General features: G+C 44.3%; 1 protein-coding gene across 1 annotated transcript in view; it reads left to right on the top strand.

Moving 5' to 3' along the window:
• Positions 1 to 17553, top strand: part of B4GALNT3 (beta-1,4-N-acetyl-galactosaminyltransferase 3) — a 96582-nt gene that overhangs the window by 32415 nt on the left and 46614 nt on the right. The window contains exon 4 of the mRNA XM_066633475.1: positions 4948 to 4962. Coding sequence (XP_066489572.1) covers positions 4948 to 4962 — 15 coding nt within the window. The remainder of the gene's footprint in view (positions 1 to 4947; positions 4963 to 17553) is intronic.

The raw sequence follows: 17553 nt of genomic DNA, 5'->3' as shown, positions 1-17553 counted from the left end.
AAAAAGACATATTTCTTGACAGATGGCTTTCCTTCCTAACTCATGGTAGTTTTCATCCAACTGTGTGCCACATCACAGAGGGCCATTGTACATTTTGGGAAGACATTTTGTTGTAATGAATAGAGTCTGTATTTCTCTTCAGCATTTGCGCATTTGCCTGAAGGATGCAGATAATCCTTCATTTTCCTTTATGCGTTGCTATATTTACAAGTGTAAATGAAAATATTTTTTTAAAAATAAAGTTTAAAATAGACCTTGCCATGTCTACAAAGAGATGATTCTTCATTCAAGACATAAGGGTGAAATTCAAGGCAAATGTCTCTTGACAAAAGGAGACTTGTCAATTATCCCTCCTCCCTTTCTGTTCATAATATCTTGATTCCTTGCTAGTTTATCCAGCTTGATGACAAAAAAGAGAATGTAAAACATCTCTTCTGTTTCCTTTGCTGTTGCTGGTGTCTCAGCTCATATGGTTTTTGGTCCTTTGATTTCTATTGTGCAACTTTTTATAAGCCAGATATTTTCCAAAGCAAAAGCCTTCTAAATACAAGTATGATCCAAATCAGACATCAGCTCATTGCCCACTTCGTGCTATTGTTTTAAAATTAGATTTCCATACAGCTATGTAACTGATAAGTTATTTCCAGCATGTTTCTGACAGGTGTGGTATCAGTTAGGGCCAAAAGCTGCCATATGGGACTGACCGGATGGGCAGGCAAATTGCTTCTTTGAAGGAGGACATTGAGCCAGCCTGCTTGAAATGGGCAACAGTTTGCCCCCTCCTAAAAAGCCCTCCCTCAGTCCTTCTGTGTTAGAGAATTGTCAAACCTTTTCAGTCTGGCTTCTAACCTGCAAGCAGAACTGCCAAAGAACTTGGACAGGGTGCATTCATGCCTATTGGTTCTGCTGGACCTCTCAGCAGTTTTCAGTACAATCACCAGTGGTATCCTTCAGGACCAACTGGCCAGAATCATGGTGGTTTGCAGAGGGTCAGATATTGTGGGAGAGAGGCATTTTTCTCTTTCACCATCATATCGGCAAAAAGCCACCCAGTGGAGTAATTCACAATCTCCTCCACGCTGCTCCACCAACAAATGAAATGGAGTGCTCAGTTGAGCATTGCAATGAATTTGCAAACCACTTTGCAGAGAAAATTGATCGTATTCAATTTTCCAGTCACGAACTGGATTCTGACCCAACTATCCCAGTAGCTGTCCCTATGATATCTGCCAACCCCACCGTTAGGAATTCTTTTCAACTAATACAGCCTAAAGATGTTGATAGGATCCTCGGGAACTTGAGACCATCTTCCTGTTGGTTTGACTCTTGCCCTGCTTGGCTAATATGAGATGCACAGGCAGAAGTAGCCAATCGGATTCAACTCATTGTAAATTCATTCTTGTGGGAGGGAGTGATGCTCAACATCCTGAAAACTGCAGTTGTGCGCCCCCTCCTTAAAAAGCCATCTCTAGATTCCACTAATTGAAACAACTATCGAACAGTTTCCAATCTTCCTTTCTTAGGGAAAGTGATTGAGTGAATGGTGGCATCCCAGTTCCAAGGGTTCCTAGATGAGAAGGACTATTTGGACCCCTTCCAGTCCAGCTTCAGGCCAGGTTTTGAAACAGAGACAGCCATGGTTGCTCTGATAGATGACCTTCACCAAGGATTAGATGGGGTAGTGTATCTCTGCTGGCCGTTGCAGCAGTTTTCAACACCATTGACCCCTATATCCTCCTGGATCAGCAGGCCAAACTGGGGCATTGCTCTGCGATGGTTCCACTCCTTCCTGTCTAACAGGTCCCAGATGGCAATGCTACGCGACCCCTGTTCAGCACCCTGTTCAGCACCCTGGCCCTTACAGTATGGGGTGCTACAGGGGTCTACCCTGCTTTTTAACATCTACATGAAATTGCTTGGGGAAGTCATCCATGGCCTTGGTGCAGGGTGCCACCAATATGCAGATGACACCCAACTCTATCTCTCCCTACCTTCCTGCTGTGGAAGTCCTGGGGCGTTGTCTGAATGCCATTAGCAACTGGATGAAGACCAATAAGCTAAAACTAAATCCGGAAAAGACAGAGGTTGTCCTGGTCAAGAAATCCTCACTGCAGGCACTGAATCATCTACCCACTTTGAACAGGGTTGCACTCCCCTTGTAAAAACAGGTGCGCAGCTTGGGAGTTCTGGACTCTCAGTTCTCCCTGGAAAATCAGGTGGCAGCAGCTGCTAGAAGTGCATTCACCCAGCTTGAGCTGGTGCACCAAATGAAACCATACTTGAGTAGTTTGAACCTGGCTGCAGTGCTTTAGTAACTTCAAGACTGGACTACTGCAATGTACTCTATGTACTTTGCTAAAACAATTTTGAAACTGCAATTAGTGCAGAATGCAGCAGCCCAAGTGGTTATGGGGACCAGATGTTATGACTTGACTGGACCACTGCTCCAGCAGCTACAGTGGCTACCCATCCACTTCCAGTCCTAAGTCAAGGTGCTAGTTCTAACCTTTAAGGCCTTCCACGACCTGGGTCCAGGCTACCTGAAAGACCTTCCATACATTCCAGCCTGCTCTCTCAGGTCAGCTGAAGGGGTTCTTCTACAAGTGCCTCCTTTGTCCCACATGAGAGGAGTGGCAGCTCGGGGGCAAGCCTTCTCTGTGGTGCCACCATAGCTGTGGAATGCCCTCCCAGGGGAACCGAGAACTGCCCCCTTGCTCGTGGGTTTTCGGCAAGGGCTCAAAACATACCTGTTCTGTCTGGCGTTGGGCTGCTGAGTGGATATTACCCTCGGTGCCTCCCTTATACTATTGCGACATGATGACCTCCCTAAATTAAAATGTGTCCTCATTGCCATGGCAATCAACCCAATGGTCCTTTGCTCTGGTTCAGTTATATGCAGGGGCAGAATGCTGGGGGAATCCACATTCTGTCCCAACTAACAATGCAAAACTATGCATTAGTAGAGTTGGACTGGAGTGAACATCTTTCCATGCAATTCAGGGAGACGATGAAGCCTCCAGTGTCCAGCAATGGAAATCAGCCATGTGGCATTTCCATCTTTCCCATTCACCACCCTCAGTGGTTTCCTAGCCAGATGTTATTAGCTGCATAGTGCCTTGACATTACCATGTTCATTCACTGCATGATCCCTGATTGATTCCAGCTGTACAGTGATGATGCCCTTCTTGAGTAAATAAAATAAGTGGTAAAACCTTTTTGGCTACTGAAATTGGTTATAAAGAAAACAGCCCTGAAGCAGCAGATGATCTGGGAAACAGTGGCCTGCAAATTAGAACCCAAAATGCTTGTGAATGGAAAGCAAGGGGGTTTTCTGCAGTTATTTCCCCAGTTCTTATTTGTGTGTGTGTACACAACTTGGCTTTAAAAAAATCTGCATTGAGAGTCACTGCTGGTAAACACAGCATATGCAGAATTCTCTGTGAAAGGGAAGGGAAGAATGACCTTTTCTTGCCTAATGTTTACCTCTCTTATTTTAAAAAAAGAAGAAAAGAAAGTTTCCCTCCAATTTGAAACAAGGGGCTGGTTCCAGATTGTTTGATATCCAAGGTACGGTGAAGGAAATTTACTGCATTGTTTCTTAAGTGGTCAGAGACTGTATCTTTGTAATCTGTTTATACAGTACCAGTCTTATAGTACAACTCTTAGGATCAAAGCAGAGAGGTTGTTTATGCCAGTTATTTTTCTGGTATGGAGGTGGAGCTTGGGGCAATTACCAAGTTTGTTTATGTGTTACTTCTGGGGGAGAGAACCATTTTTAATGGTTAAGTTGTAGATTTAGCAGTCATCTGAGTTAGCAATGAATTTGGGGTTGCCAAATTTCAACCTGGGGATTATTTTATATCTTTAAATTCACTGCTGGAGACTCAACAAGTGTAGCTTTATCTCATCCATTTTCCTTCTGGTTCTTTTATCTGCTTCTTTCCCCTTTCTTCAGCATGGCTGGAGTCCTCCCTACAGGGGGCAGTGGGTGGTAAGAAAAAAGGTAGAGAAAGTGGCTGATGAGGATCCCAATTCAATAGCAGATTTATAGGTATATCATCAATCTCCAGGTTAAAATATGGCAACAGTTTTGCCTAGTGCCTGTTGTACAGGTTGCCCAAAGCCTTCAGATGTGAATACATCTGTTCACAATTTGAAAGGTGAAGACAAAGATAATTTAGGAATAATGGAGGATAGTCATTTTGTGATACCAAAGACTTAGAGTTCTACTCTATGTGGTGTGCTCCCTGGGGCATTTGGTGGGCCGCTGTGAGATACAGGAAGCTGGACTAGATGGGCCTATGGCCTGATCCAGTGGGGCTGTTATTATGTTCTTATGTTGTACTCACAGGTGCTTTAATACTAATCCATAGAGTGATTTCAAAAACAAAGCTAACTTTATTCATAGCAGTTACATAGCAACTCACTTTCACTATATGGTCACAACAGGCACCATAATGTGTTTATCTACCTGTGGTGTTGTGAACAGGTTGATCCCCTAGCAACTAATGGGTGGTGAAGGACTTAGCAAAAGAACTTTAATCCTCTTTGTAGTCAAGAAGTCTTCCTTGAAATCTCCCTTGTCTTTGAAGAATCACACTCTTCAGTTAGTGAGAAAGGCAAGCTCCTATAAACTGGCCTGGGAGCTTAGAAGAATGTGACTGGTACTTGGTGCTACAAGTGCTGCTGTTGTGGATCTGATGTAGAAGTAGCAGCTATATTGCCTACTATAGGTGTGCTTCCACTATGCACTTTGTGTTCATTTGTAAATAGACAGATATTTCAAAGATACCATAAATCTCCATTGACTTCTCTCATGCAAAGGAAAATAAACTCTTGGGATATCACATCAATTAGGGTAGTAGGAAGCACCTTGCAGTTCAATTGGAAATGGGAGCTCCTTGCATTGTGTATTAGGTTTGCCATCTGACCAGTTAGCTAAATGAGGGGGGGGAGGGGAGAGTTGTCTTTTTTGTCTTAAGTTTTAACTAGTGGGCATTAAGTATTTGCATATTTTGAAATGTATATACCAATAACCCTTTTTCTTCAGGGGAAAAAAGCCAAATGTGGATAGATATTTTCTCCTTCTCTCACAATACTAGAAACAGAGGTCATTTTGTGAAACTGATTAGTGAGCAATTTAAGGAGGAGCTACTTCTTCACACAGCATGTAATTAGTCTGTGAAATTCACAACATCTGTGAATTTGTGAACACCTGTGAAATTCACAACATCTGTGAAATTCACACATCTGTGAAGATGTGGTGTTGGCCACTAGTTTGAAAAGCTTCAAAAGGAGATTGGGAAAAGTTGGAGTCCAGTCTGTCCTTGGCCTAAGGCTCAAGTAAGAGGGCATAAGTCCCCATAGGATAAGATATGTAGAATTATGCAAGGGTTTTGTTATGGGCAAACCAGGTGTAGCAGAACTGATCCCAAAGCTGTGGGAAGAGCAATGAATAATTCAAAATTAAAGTCGAACAAGAAGACAGAATCAAAGTCAACTAGGGCATAAGCAGTGTTAAAGGAACTGCCAGGAGCACAGAGCTGAAGTAACTGCGTAACAACCTTGAAGCAATCTCTTCCTCCTTCCTTACATTGGTTACTGAGAGGCTGAACCAAGCAGGATCTAACTGCCATGGCAGCTCTCCCAGCTGAGTTGTAACTGAGTGAAGCTGGAAATGAATGCAAATACACGGCACTTGTAATAGAATGAGAGAACAGGGGCTGACATTCTAGATCAGGGGTGGCCAGCCTTTCAACTCAGGGCTCCTGGACCTTTAACAAATGTGTAGAAGAGGGGAATCTCAGCAGGTCACAGATGACAAGCTGTACCTGCTAAAATTCTCTCTACACAATTGTTGAAGGTCCAGGAATCCTAAAGCGGAAAGGTTGGCCACCCCTGTTCTAGGCAAACAGTAGAGAAATACCAGAAAGCATATGTAATTATTTCAGTTACACATACAGTATTACACAGAAGTAGTTACAGCAAGGAAAGAAGACTTAAGGCATGCCAAAGTCTTTATGGAAAAGATGGGTTTTAAAAATGGATTTGGAGGAAATAATAGAGGAAGACTCATACTTGTATTCTAGGAGATGGTTCTAGGCATAAGAAGCAGCAAGGCAGAGTCATTTGAGGGAGACCAGAAATCTTTGAAATGGTTCAGAGTTGCTGTGGTGAAGAAGCAACAGTCACAGGCAGCATTATAAGAGGATATAAGAGCTGAGAGGGTAGGGAGGGGAAAGACTTGAAAGGATAAGAAAAATCCATCCTTTAATTACCTTGATTACATATAATAAATGTTGGTTTAAGACTGTTGATCAGGGTTAAGTGAGTTTGAGTATGCAACCTTAGGTTGCATAATCTATTTATTCACATTTTTATACCGCTGTTCCTCCAAAGAGCTCAGGGCAGTGTAAACAGCTGCTCCCTTCCTTTTGTCCTCACAACAACCCTGTGAGGTAGATGATGCTGAAAGAAAGTGACTGGCCCAAGGTCACCCAGGAAGCTTCATGGCTGAGGGGGGATTCAAACCTGGGTCTTCCAGGTCTCAGTCCACCTCCCAAAACACTACACCATCCTGGCCCTCAGATGGTTAAAAGACTGGAGCTGGACCAGAAGACAACTTTAGTGTTTACTGGTGTCGAAGCTGTTGATCTGAAGTCAAACAGGATGAGCAGTCCAAGAGCTGCATAGACTAGGAGCAAAGCTGCAGTTAGCAAGTTTACAGGATTGTGAGAAACCCTTTTCTCCTCTGGAGTCCAGATCCTGGAGGATGTTATATTTCTGAATTACAAAAGACCAAGGTGACTGTTCTTGTAGATTTTATTAAGTGGTTTTGAATTGATCTCAGGCCCCCCTCCCCCAATACACGGAGATCATGTTACAGGGTGATGACCTCACCTTCAGTATGAGGATAATAAAAATTTATCACATTGCAGGGCTGTCATAAGCTGCTGTATCTCAGCCACAGCTCCTCCTCATAGGAATATAGGGAAAATATTTATGGACCATAGTTACATTTGCATCACAATTTTTAAAATGTTAAAACACTTAAAAATACCACATCCTCTCTATAAGTTCCCCTTCCTGCTTGTGACTCACCCCCACTTTCTACTTACCAGTGTAGACAGAGGACTCTGGAACCACTGTTGTTTTCACTACCCATCTGCAGCAGTGACTCGGAAGCACACAATGGCAGCTAGGTTCACACCACTGTAAAGGAGCTTGCTATTCCAGAACACTTGTTCCAGTAGCGCAAGTCCCAATCTAAGCCCTTATTCTCACATCAGCTGTTCTACTGACAAGGAGCACCTGTGTCTTGCCTGGATTAAGCTCGCCCTCATTCAGCTAATTGCTGCCACTGGTCACCAGTTCATGGACATTTCAAGGACAGCTGAGAAAGAGCTATGAATAGGAATATACTTCCTCTTAACAGAGGAAGTATAAAGCAACAGTGCAGGGTGAAATACTACTTGCTAGAGAGGTTTTGCAGAGGCTGAATGTGTAATAGCAGAGATACCAAGGAGGAAATACAATATTGAGCAGCAACTGTTTCCACCAGGATGAAAGCAAACCAGTGAGTACAACACCAGGAGATGATTTACAAGTATAAATTGTCTTGAGAGAGTAAAACCAGAGAAGCCCTGTAGCTTCTCAGAATGTTGTACATGCTTTAAAAAAAATCAAAAGCATAGCAATCCTGAAACTATAAACAAACACATTCTTTCAAAACCATGGCTGAAGTGGAACTCTGATGAGGACTGTGTCCGGGCATATGGACAATGGCTGGCTTCTTTGTGCTAATGATGCATGATGGTTTTCTCAGTAGCAAGCAAGTGCTCACCAAGCAAGATTGAATAATTAAAGTCAAGGGCTATAACATCTGTAAGGCACTGCATTACCATAAAAGTTCTTAAACCAGATGGAAGTAGCTCATAGCAGAGCAACATTTTCCCTCCTGGCCCCAGCATAGAAAACTGCCTGGCCAGCCTCTCCTCTCCCCAACAGACTTCCTCCTGCTCTGACTTTTTTATCCATTTCTTTCCAGCCCTTCTTTTCCACAAGCCTCCTTGACATGCTATTAGATTTTTGTTGTTCTGTTGATGCCTCTGGACCTCAAAGAAACATGTACATCTAAGCATAAATAAATAACATTTAACAAACATCTTCTAGGTCTCTCCTGTCAGTGCACCCTACCCCATTCTCATCACTTATGGCAGGGCTTCTCAAACTAGGGCATTGTGACACCCCAGCCAGAGGGACCTGAACCCTTAAGGGGCAGGGACAGGGGGAGACAGCTGACGTGATTCCAAGGATTGCGTAGCTCAGGGAGCTGCAGGGACTGTTGTGCACTTACCAGTCCCTGCAGAGCGTCCTGGGGGCGCAGGAAGCCCTGTGCGAGTGTCTGCAGGGCTCCCCATAACTTCAGAAGAGAAAGTGCAGCGATTGTGCTCCATCTCTGCAAAACTGGAAGATATGGGGAGCCTTGCAGATGCTTGTGCAGGATTCCCCACACCCCCAGGACACTGCTGCAGGGACTGGTGAGTGCAGCCCCTGCAGCCCCCTGAGCAATGCAATCCTGGGGTTCACGTCGCTGCCTTCCCCCACCCCCGCTGCCTTCCCCAGTTCTCCACAAAGACTTAGTGGCTCTCAAACCCTCCCAGAGAGTTTGAAAACCACTGTCTTATAGAGTTCTCTTCTTTCCCAGGGCCATCCCTCTCCATTTTCTCTGTGAGCTCTGGCTCCCTTTTTTTAAACATCACCACTTTTCTCTCTCTGGCCAACAAAAGAATCAAAAGGAAATGCAACACGGGAGCATTAATAAATGATATCCATTCCCTTCACTGCCCTGTCAGCTCCTCTTCTCAAGCGGGTAAGTGATCTGCCTTTGTGAAGGTACTGACAATGACCCAAACTCAGCCATGACATTTTCATGCCATGCAGAGAAGGCTGCAAAACAGCGTTCCACCAATGGCAACACCTGAAAAGTAATCGTGAATGTGCAAGCCAAGGCTTGTCTTTCATCAGCAGTTCCTGGCTCGGAAAGAGGCCACAGGTGATTTCTTCTGGGCTTCTGTAGACATCATATGTATATATAGCACTGCTTCCGTTGTCAGCAATATGCAAGGAAATCACATGAGTTCCTGGTCTCAGATCAATGGGTCTAATAGCTAGAAGAAGGGAATTAGACTGGGGCTCATGTGTTATGGGTTGGGAGGAGATCTTGGGATAATTGGTGTTGCTCATTTTTTTTGACAGTTAAACAGGATGATGTACCTCTACAGGTCATTGTGTATGCGTGCCGTTTCAATTCATTCACACACAGCCTAGGTGGTGTTTTGCAGAATTCAAAGTACCATATACTGTAAACCCAAATTTCCAAAGTCTCAACCTTGGTTTTGAATTCAGGAAATCGCTAATGCCTCATTCCGCATGTGTGTTCAGTCATTAAGTTGTGTTCGACTCTTCGTGACCCCATGGACCACAGCACATAAGGCCCCCCCCATCTTCCACTAACTTACAGAGTTTGTCCAAATTCATGTTCATTGCCTCAGTGACACTATCTAACCATGTCATCCTCTGCTGTCCCCTTCTCCTTCTGCCTTCAATTTTTCGCAGCATCAGGGTCTTTTGTAAGGAGTCCTCTAATCTCACGAGACGGCCAAAGTATCGGAGCTTCAGTATCAGTCCTTCCAATGAACAGTCAAGGTTGATTTCCTGTAATAGCATTCCGCATACAACCCCAGAAACTATAAGTGCTCGCATTGGGGTTGCATGATGGCAATTACTTTGCTTCTGCAACTTTTGAACATAAAGTTGTTTAACATTCCTGTTGTATACTGGATTATAGTGGTTATTAATAGGAGAAGATGGGACTCGTCAGCCTGGGAAGGCAGCTCATCTGAGAGAAGGAAAACTCTGATCCCAAACCTCCACTGCCTTGTGGCTACATCCAGTTATGGAAAAGGCCTCAGGAGTCAACCTTGAGGCAAAATCTGGAGCCGGAGTCCCTGAGGAAGTTCATGGCTGAACACAGTCACGTTCTGGCAACTCCTGCGACGCAGCTGGAACCAACCGTATTGGCCTCTGCCTTTCCGTTGGACCATTTCAGCGACGTGGAGAGGGGGGATTTGCTGCAAGGGTAACAGCCTATCCTCCATACCTACTTTACCCAGGCTTCGCGCACTGGAGAGGACTCTGTTCCAGAACCACCATTCAGAGCGTGACACCATAGTCTTCCGAGACTGAAGGATGCCAACATGAATAGGAGAAGCACCAGGAAGTTGGGTCTACCTAGGCATGTGCTGGGGCCCCACAGCCCTCTAAAGGACCCTTCATGTCACCATCAGGCAAGAAGTGAAAATCTAGACTTGCGTGGTGGGTTGTGGGCAAGTTGCCCATTTTTTAAAAAAATCTGGAGTCACTATATGGCTCTAGAATTTTGAACTTGTTCCTAGGTCTTCTGTGCAGAAGTCGATTGGTTGCGGAGCATGGGAGGAGAAAATGCCTACCGGCCTGTTACCAAAGGTTTCCTGAGCACAGAGGAAGCTGCCACATCTACTACTCTAAGTAAACAAGCAGGTGGGGGAAAAGGAAGCCACAGGAGGTAGCCATGGGGGAGTTCCATGCACATGCACACAGGGCATCATGCACAGTCCATAGGGCCCAATGCCAGCTGTGGTCATTATGCTCATCCAAAAAATTCTGCAGTATTATAAAGAATCATCACCCAGGGCCACCCCTGGCTCCCTTGCCTCTGGAACCTGAGGTGAGTTGCAGAGCTGCCACTGTTCCTCCTTGTTCATGCACATGAACCACTTCCTTTCTCCCACCTTATGCCACTGCCACCATCTCTCTTCCCACCCCCCATTCCCATTGCCATCTGAAAAGAAGCAAAGGGGAAGCAATGGAAGAGGAAATTGTGGAGGGAAGTGGGGGCCTTGATCCACTTGAGGCAGCCTTGTCACCCAACCACATGGACAGCCACTCTTATAAAAGAGACCACTAGCATCACATTCAATAGAGCAGTCCCCAAGGATCCATACCCTTCCCAAGATTCTTATTCAAGTGAGTATCTGCCTGGGTGTCTGCTTCTTGGTGTCCCACCTAATGTTGTTGGATGACAGGTTAACCACAAGAACTTCCATGGAAATAATGAAGCAGGTTTCCCTTCACAAGGGTCCACAGAGGCTTTTAGCAGCTGCTCCCTTGCTCCCCCCCCCTTTGTGCAATCCAGGTTTTTTGCTTATTAAACCAATTAGATTAAGTGATGTACATGGCACCTTTGGGTATTTTTTTAAAAGACAGCAAAGAAACCAGTTAATGATGGGATAGAGCAGAGAGAGAATAATTTGTGGCAAGAATGGTTTACAGGCTACCATTATTCAGAATTTAAAACAAAATTAGATTCTTATTGTAACAAAGTAGAGTGAACCAAGTCAGGGCCATCCTTTACCAAAGAACGAGACAGGGTAAAATGACTGCAATTCAAATTATGGTAGTAACAGTGACATCAAATGCTGTAGAAGTCACAAGCGTTTCAGAATCTGTAGAAGTCACAAGCGTTTCAGACTTGTACGTGTTTATCTATATGTATGTTATAATTAAGTTACAACAGAGCACATTTTGCAAACAGAATTTCCAAAAACATGAAAGGAATTTGCTTCTGCTACAATAATGCTATTTTGGTGTTCACTTCTGACGAAGTTTTTACGTATATACTTTAGGAGAGCAAATATCCTACAGTTAAATGTGCAGAGAAAGCCAACTGTAATATGCTTTCTAAAAACCTTTAAAGTACCACCTTGATGGTAAGATCAGTTTTAATTCATAATATTGTGCAGCTCATTGGCAGATTGCAACTGTAATTCTGAAAACTTATTTTAAGATTGTAAAGGCCTTAAAAGCTTAAATAGAGAAGTGAATTCTGTTAAACAAGTTATTCAATGCACATTATTCATTCAGTTCTGTTGGCCACATTCTTGTGTTTGCTGCTATGAGTGCTGTGCACTAAACAACATAATCACAGTTTGTTATTGTGAACATTGGGCAGGAAGATGATAGCTAAGGCTTAGGGCCACATCCTATCCAACTTTCCACACAGATGCAGCTATGCCACGGTGTGCACTGCATTATATGGTGGGGGGAGCAGACACAGAGGCCTCCTCGAGGTAAGGGAATATTTGTTCCCTTAGCTCAGGGCTGCATTGTAGCCTCATCGGTACTGGAAAGCTGCATAGGATTGGGCACTTCATCTCCTAACGCTGAAGATGTGTCATGTTACAAAGTGTGCAACCTGGACATTGCAAATGGAATGTTTTGAAAAACAACCTCAGAGTGACACACTTTCAGCATATGGAACTTGTGCTATCCACAACCAAATGCCAGTACACGTGAAGTTATAGGGAGAAATTCCCTTGCCTTCCTACGTACCACCCAGCAGCAACCACACAGTCCAGAACCTTCCAGGGACACACACCAAGAACAAATGCCTGCTGTCTTGCAAGATGTGCAGTTTGCAGTCAGCTCTGCTGGAGTTGCCCAGAGGCAAAGTCTGAAAAGGCAAGAAGGAAAAGGGTAGAGTGACAGTAGGCAAAGGGCCTGCTTAGCATTTGTAAGTCTTCGTAAAACTGGAAGTCATATTAGTCTATTCAAATGTTGTATAATTCTGGATGCTGTTCACATTTATCATCATTAAATGTATATACTGCCTTTCCAAAAGAGCTCAAGGCTATATAGAACAATAACAATACATTTAAAACCAAAAATCTTTTAAAACATAAATTAGCAGCACAAAACGGTAGAATTAAAACAGCAAACCACTCGGTGAACAAACTTTTTCTAAAAAAGTTTTTCACAAGCCTGTGAAATAATAGTGTGGGAACACCATGCACCTCCAGGGAGAAGGAGTTCCACCGTCTAGAGACCATCATGAAAAAGACCCTGTCCTGACCCATTGACTGCTAGATGCACCTGTCACATTGAGAGCACCTAGAGCAGGGCTTTTCAAACTGGGGTGTCGTGACGCCCCAGCCTGAGATTCCTGGCCTCTTTCCCCTTAAGGGGCTAGGGCAGCCAGGAGGAAGGGAGGAGGCAGCGATGCGATCTCCAGGATCACGCCGCTCAGGGGGCTGCAGAGGCTTGACTGTACTTACCAGAGCCTCCTGCAGCCTCCCAGCAGTGCGGAGAGCCCTCCGCAAGTGTCTGCAGGGCTCCCCGATGCTTTAGAAGTGAAAGTGGATCACACCCTGCCTCTGTTCTTTACCATTGCATTATGGACAGCTAATTGCATTCATTGTGGTATGGTAGGTAGAAGTGCTACTCTTGCTTATGCTTAGGAGTTGGAAAGATCCAGGCGAACATTAGGAACATGTACCGCAGATACTCGCCTACAAGTCAATCCCACAGATAAGTCGAGGGCAGGTTTTGAGCCAACAATCATGGAATTTTCTATGACCCTTGGATAAGTTGGGGGTCAAACTTAAACTTAAGTTTGACATCATAGATGGGGCTAATTCTTAATAGGCTGTAGGCACTTGATAGGTGAGCTTCAAGTTACAGGTTTCCAAATAAGGTAAAATTAAACAATTAAACATATTGTATTACATACAATATTAAACATAAAGTTTTCAAAAACCAGCAGGGGATGCTATAACATTATTTTATCTGGGACTGTCCCTCTTGGCAGAACTTCAAACCCATTTCTTGGCATACATTCCCTTCAGACTCTTAGAATGGCCTTGCTTGAGCCACCTGTCTTATCTCTCCTGCATTCCTTCTCCTGTTTTAGCAAAACACTGTGGGGCCCTCTGCCAACCTCTGCGAGGCAAAGTCCTTTAAACTTCCTTTAACTGTGTCACTAAAATTATTTCTATATGACTATTGTGACCAATTACCTTTTAAGGGATATAGTGGTGTGTATCTTTGCCAAGAACTGACCTCTTTGAGCTAAGGCTTCAGCCAGCTTCTTTGCTCTCTTATATCCTTGAATCATCACAACATCACCTTCCCTGCTTGATTCTTCATATATTTTAACAAATCCTTCTCCCATTTACCTTCAAACAAGTTGCTCAGATTTCCTTACATTACATGCACTAGGCCTCTCTCTCTCTCTTTCTCTCTCTGCACTTTCCTAACAAACTTTCACCAAACATACATTTCTCCATTTCAGTTGCAATTCAAACAAAGACTCCAAAAGTAGAAGTATCTTAATTCTCAAGGATGCTCTTGCTTATCTAATTAAAATGTGTACTGTCTTCTAAATTTGTCTCTTGCAGGTGTCTGTGGTTAGATAGCTAGATGCTATATTAGTTTGCGAAGAAGCATTGCCAACTGATAAGCCAGCAGCGAACTTCTAATGACTATAATTGTTGCATATATGCGTTTTCTCAGCGTTGTGATGTCCTTGGCGAGTCGTGTACTTCTGCCAATGATGAAGCCTATCTATCTTTGCCTTAGATACTACTCCCTTTTCAAAATTCCAAAGTGTATAGCACAGTCTTTGAAGCCCCAAGGTCTCAGCTTCTGTGAAACTAGCAAAAGAGCTTTCTAAAATGAGTCTTTCAAGCAACTTTTTCTGTGAGACTATGATTTTTCTAAATAAAAATAGCCTTTCTATTCTGTATGCCTTTATGCTTTAGCAGTGTGGCTTTTACCATAATTGCATTCTTTAAGTAAGCCATTGTATTATTACAGGCTTGTATCTGTGAGTACAAAGGAACTGGATTAATTTAAGTTCCGCCAGGCCACTCAGTGTATTACCATGAAGCAAACCAGAGTCTTGAGACCTGAGTCCCTGGAGTTTGGGGGAGCTCAGAGCTTGCAAGGACTAGGGAGTTAGTCCACAGAACTTCAACTTCCCCTTGACTGGCTGTTAAGTTTTGACTGGCTGTTAAAAGGTGTGGTCACATCTACTGTAGGGCAGTTTGTCCTGAGAACTCAGGTGAATATGTGTCAGAACTTGTACGCAACACTTTGCTTTTGCCTTGGAACTGTACCCTTCTCTCTCCTGGAGTGTTGACCCTTGAAATAGGGAACATGCATTTCTGACTCACTGGGAATGTTGGGCCAATGAAGCAGGAGTGCGTATGATTGGTCTGTGAGAGACATGCAGCACCATGACACTGCTAGACACCGTCTCACTCTTCACACAGGCAGCATTTGTCTGCACATACTGTTCCCTGGGAGAACATCTTTCCATGAGGTAGAATGGTGCTTGCTAATTTTGGTAAAGCAGAGAAAGCTGGAGCGTCTGTTCTCTGTTTCCAGGGTCAACCCCTTGAGCGAGAAACATATTTCTAGAGAGGTTGGCTGGGCAACCAGGAAATGATTGAGGGAAAGAGCAGGCTTGCCCAACTGAACACAGTTTATCAACCATTTATGGTGACCCATCAGGGAGTCGATATAATGCCTGTTCCGGGTCTCTGGCTAGGACTACAAAAACAGAAAGGGTTCCCATGGCTTGGGGAGGGGGTGTGTGTGTGTCCACAAGTTGTGCAGATCTGGACTAGGACAAGAAAAGGCTGTCATTGTAGAATGTTAATGACCTGGTTGGTTGTGAAGAGTAGAGAGAGAATTATTGAACATAGCTAGAAGTGTGGAATGGCCTTTGGATTTCTGCAGAACAAGGAAGTGGGAACCCAAGTGCTGTTTCTCACATTCTAGAAGCCCAGTGCCTGGTCTGTACTTGTCGCACAATTAGCCCAGTCTAGATCATAGACAAGAGGATAACTTACACATGCTGAAGTCACCAGTATATGTGGGCTGTGGTTCCTGGTTACGCACTCTTGCCCCTCTTTAAAATGTATGTGCTGATAATATGGACAGCAGAATTTTTCAGCAGGCTAATAAGAAAGGTTCTCACAGAGCATTAAAGGGCCCAGTCCTATCCAACTTTCCAGTGCTGATGCAATTGTACCAACTGGGTGTGCACTGCATCTTGTAGTGGGGGGAGGGCAGTCATGGAGGCCACCTCTAGCGAAGGGAATGTTTGTTCCCTTACCTCGGGGCTGCATTGCAGCTGCTTCAGCAGTGGCAAATTGGATAGGATTGGGACCTAACAGCCCAATCCTGAGTTGCCTGGGGCAGTGGCTGCAACAGCGCTGAGAACTGCTCCCGCTGCATCCTGCATGCCTCAGCCTGCCGCGGGTGGCACCTCAGGATAAGGGGACTTTTGTCCCCTTCTCCCAGGTAAGGGAAGGAGCCCCACAATGGGGCTACTCATTTGACCACCGACCAAAAGGTTGGCGGTAAGGTAAAGGTGTTCGTGTAGGGTGCCGAGCCCCACACGAATGCCTTGGATCGGTGGAGTGGAGCTGCACAGGACCCACCTCCCTCCCTACCTCCCTCCCCCGGCATGCCTCCCACCCGCCCTCTCTCTGCCTCCCGCCTCCCCATCACACCTCCTCTCTGCCCTCCCCAGATCGCCTCCTCCCCAGAACGCCCCCTCCCCGCCCCTGCTTACCTAGAGCTGGGCTAGCAGGGGGGCTAGCCCACTGGTAAGCCTCGCAGGCATGCCCGACAGCACATTTGCGACAGTGCACTCCAGTCAATAGCTGGAGTGCCGAGCTCAGGATTGGACTCTCAGACTGTGTAAGCAATCCATTTACGTATATCCTCAGGAATAAGAGCTTGTTTCCCCTAGTTTTATTAGCTGCAGTTGTTACTCCTAGCCATAAAAATAATCCAGGCCTTAAAAAAACAGAACAAAATTCAACCACAGGATTCTCCTCAGCATGGTATGGAATCAATTACAGTGTCAAAACCCAAACCATTACAGGCCTGCTTTCATTTTACATTTGCTGCTCTTAGTTCTGTGTGACGCCTTGTTCCTAATAATATGACATAAAATAAATCAGAAGAAGCCTAATCTATTTTTAGTGTGCCCCTTGTAATTTTAATGTTTCTGCCACCCCATCCTCTTACATTTTTCCTTTTCACAGATAATTTGGTTTGTATTTAAACCGTTTTAGTTTGTAGCCCTGTCTGCTGGGATTCTCTGAAAGTTTTCAAGGTCTGTTATTTCTTTTTTAATGAAAGGAATCCAGAAATAGTCTCCAGACTCTGGAATGCCCATGTCAAACTGCATGTCACCATATGTTTTGTAATATATTATTTGCCTTTAAAAATACACACATACACCACGCCTTGCACTGTTGGGTCCTTGTTAACAGATCCCAAAATGCAGAATGGGGCTTTTAGTGAGTTATCTCCTCACTACTTGGGCTGAAATTTTATGCACACTTACCTAGGAGTAAATCCCACTCAACAGAATACTTCTGAGTAAAAATGATAGTACTGTGCTATAAATCTGCTCTTGCAACACAATCTGGTGGTAGTTTTGTTTAGGCAGGTTTTGCATGACATATTCTAGCCTCATCAATGTTCCCATCACAAATTAAGCAATCACTCAAACTTTTCTTCTTAGTTTGCTGTTGTTCTTACCAAGTTTTATTGGTTGATGGCTCAGCATCAGAGCATAAAGAATTACTCCCTTCTCCTCATGCAGTATGTTTGAAAAGGAGGAAGGGACAGAGTGGAATAGAGAATATGTGA

The sequence above is a fragment of the Tiliqua scincoides genome, chromosome 7 (genome assembly GCF_035046505.1).
Source record: "Tiliqua scincoides isolate rTilSci1 chromosome 7, rTilSci1.hap2, whole genome shotgun sequence".
Lineage (NCBI taxonomy): Eukaryota > Metazoa > Chordata > Lepidosauria > Squamata > Scincidae > Tiliqua > Tiliqua scincoides.
Note: the sequence above shows the minus strand (reverse complement) of the source record. Positions and strands in the feature narration are given on the sequence as shown.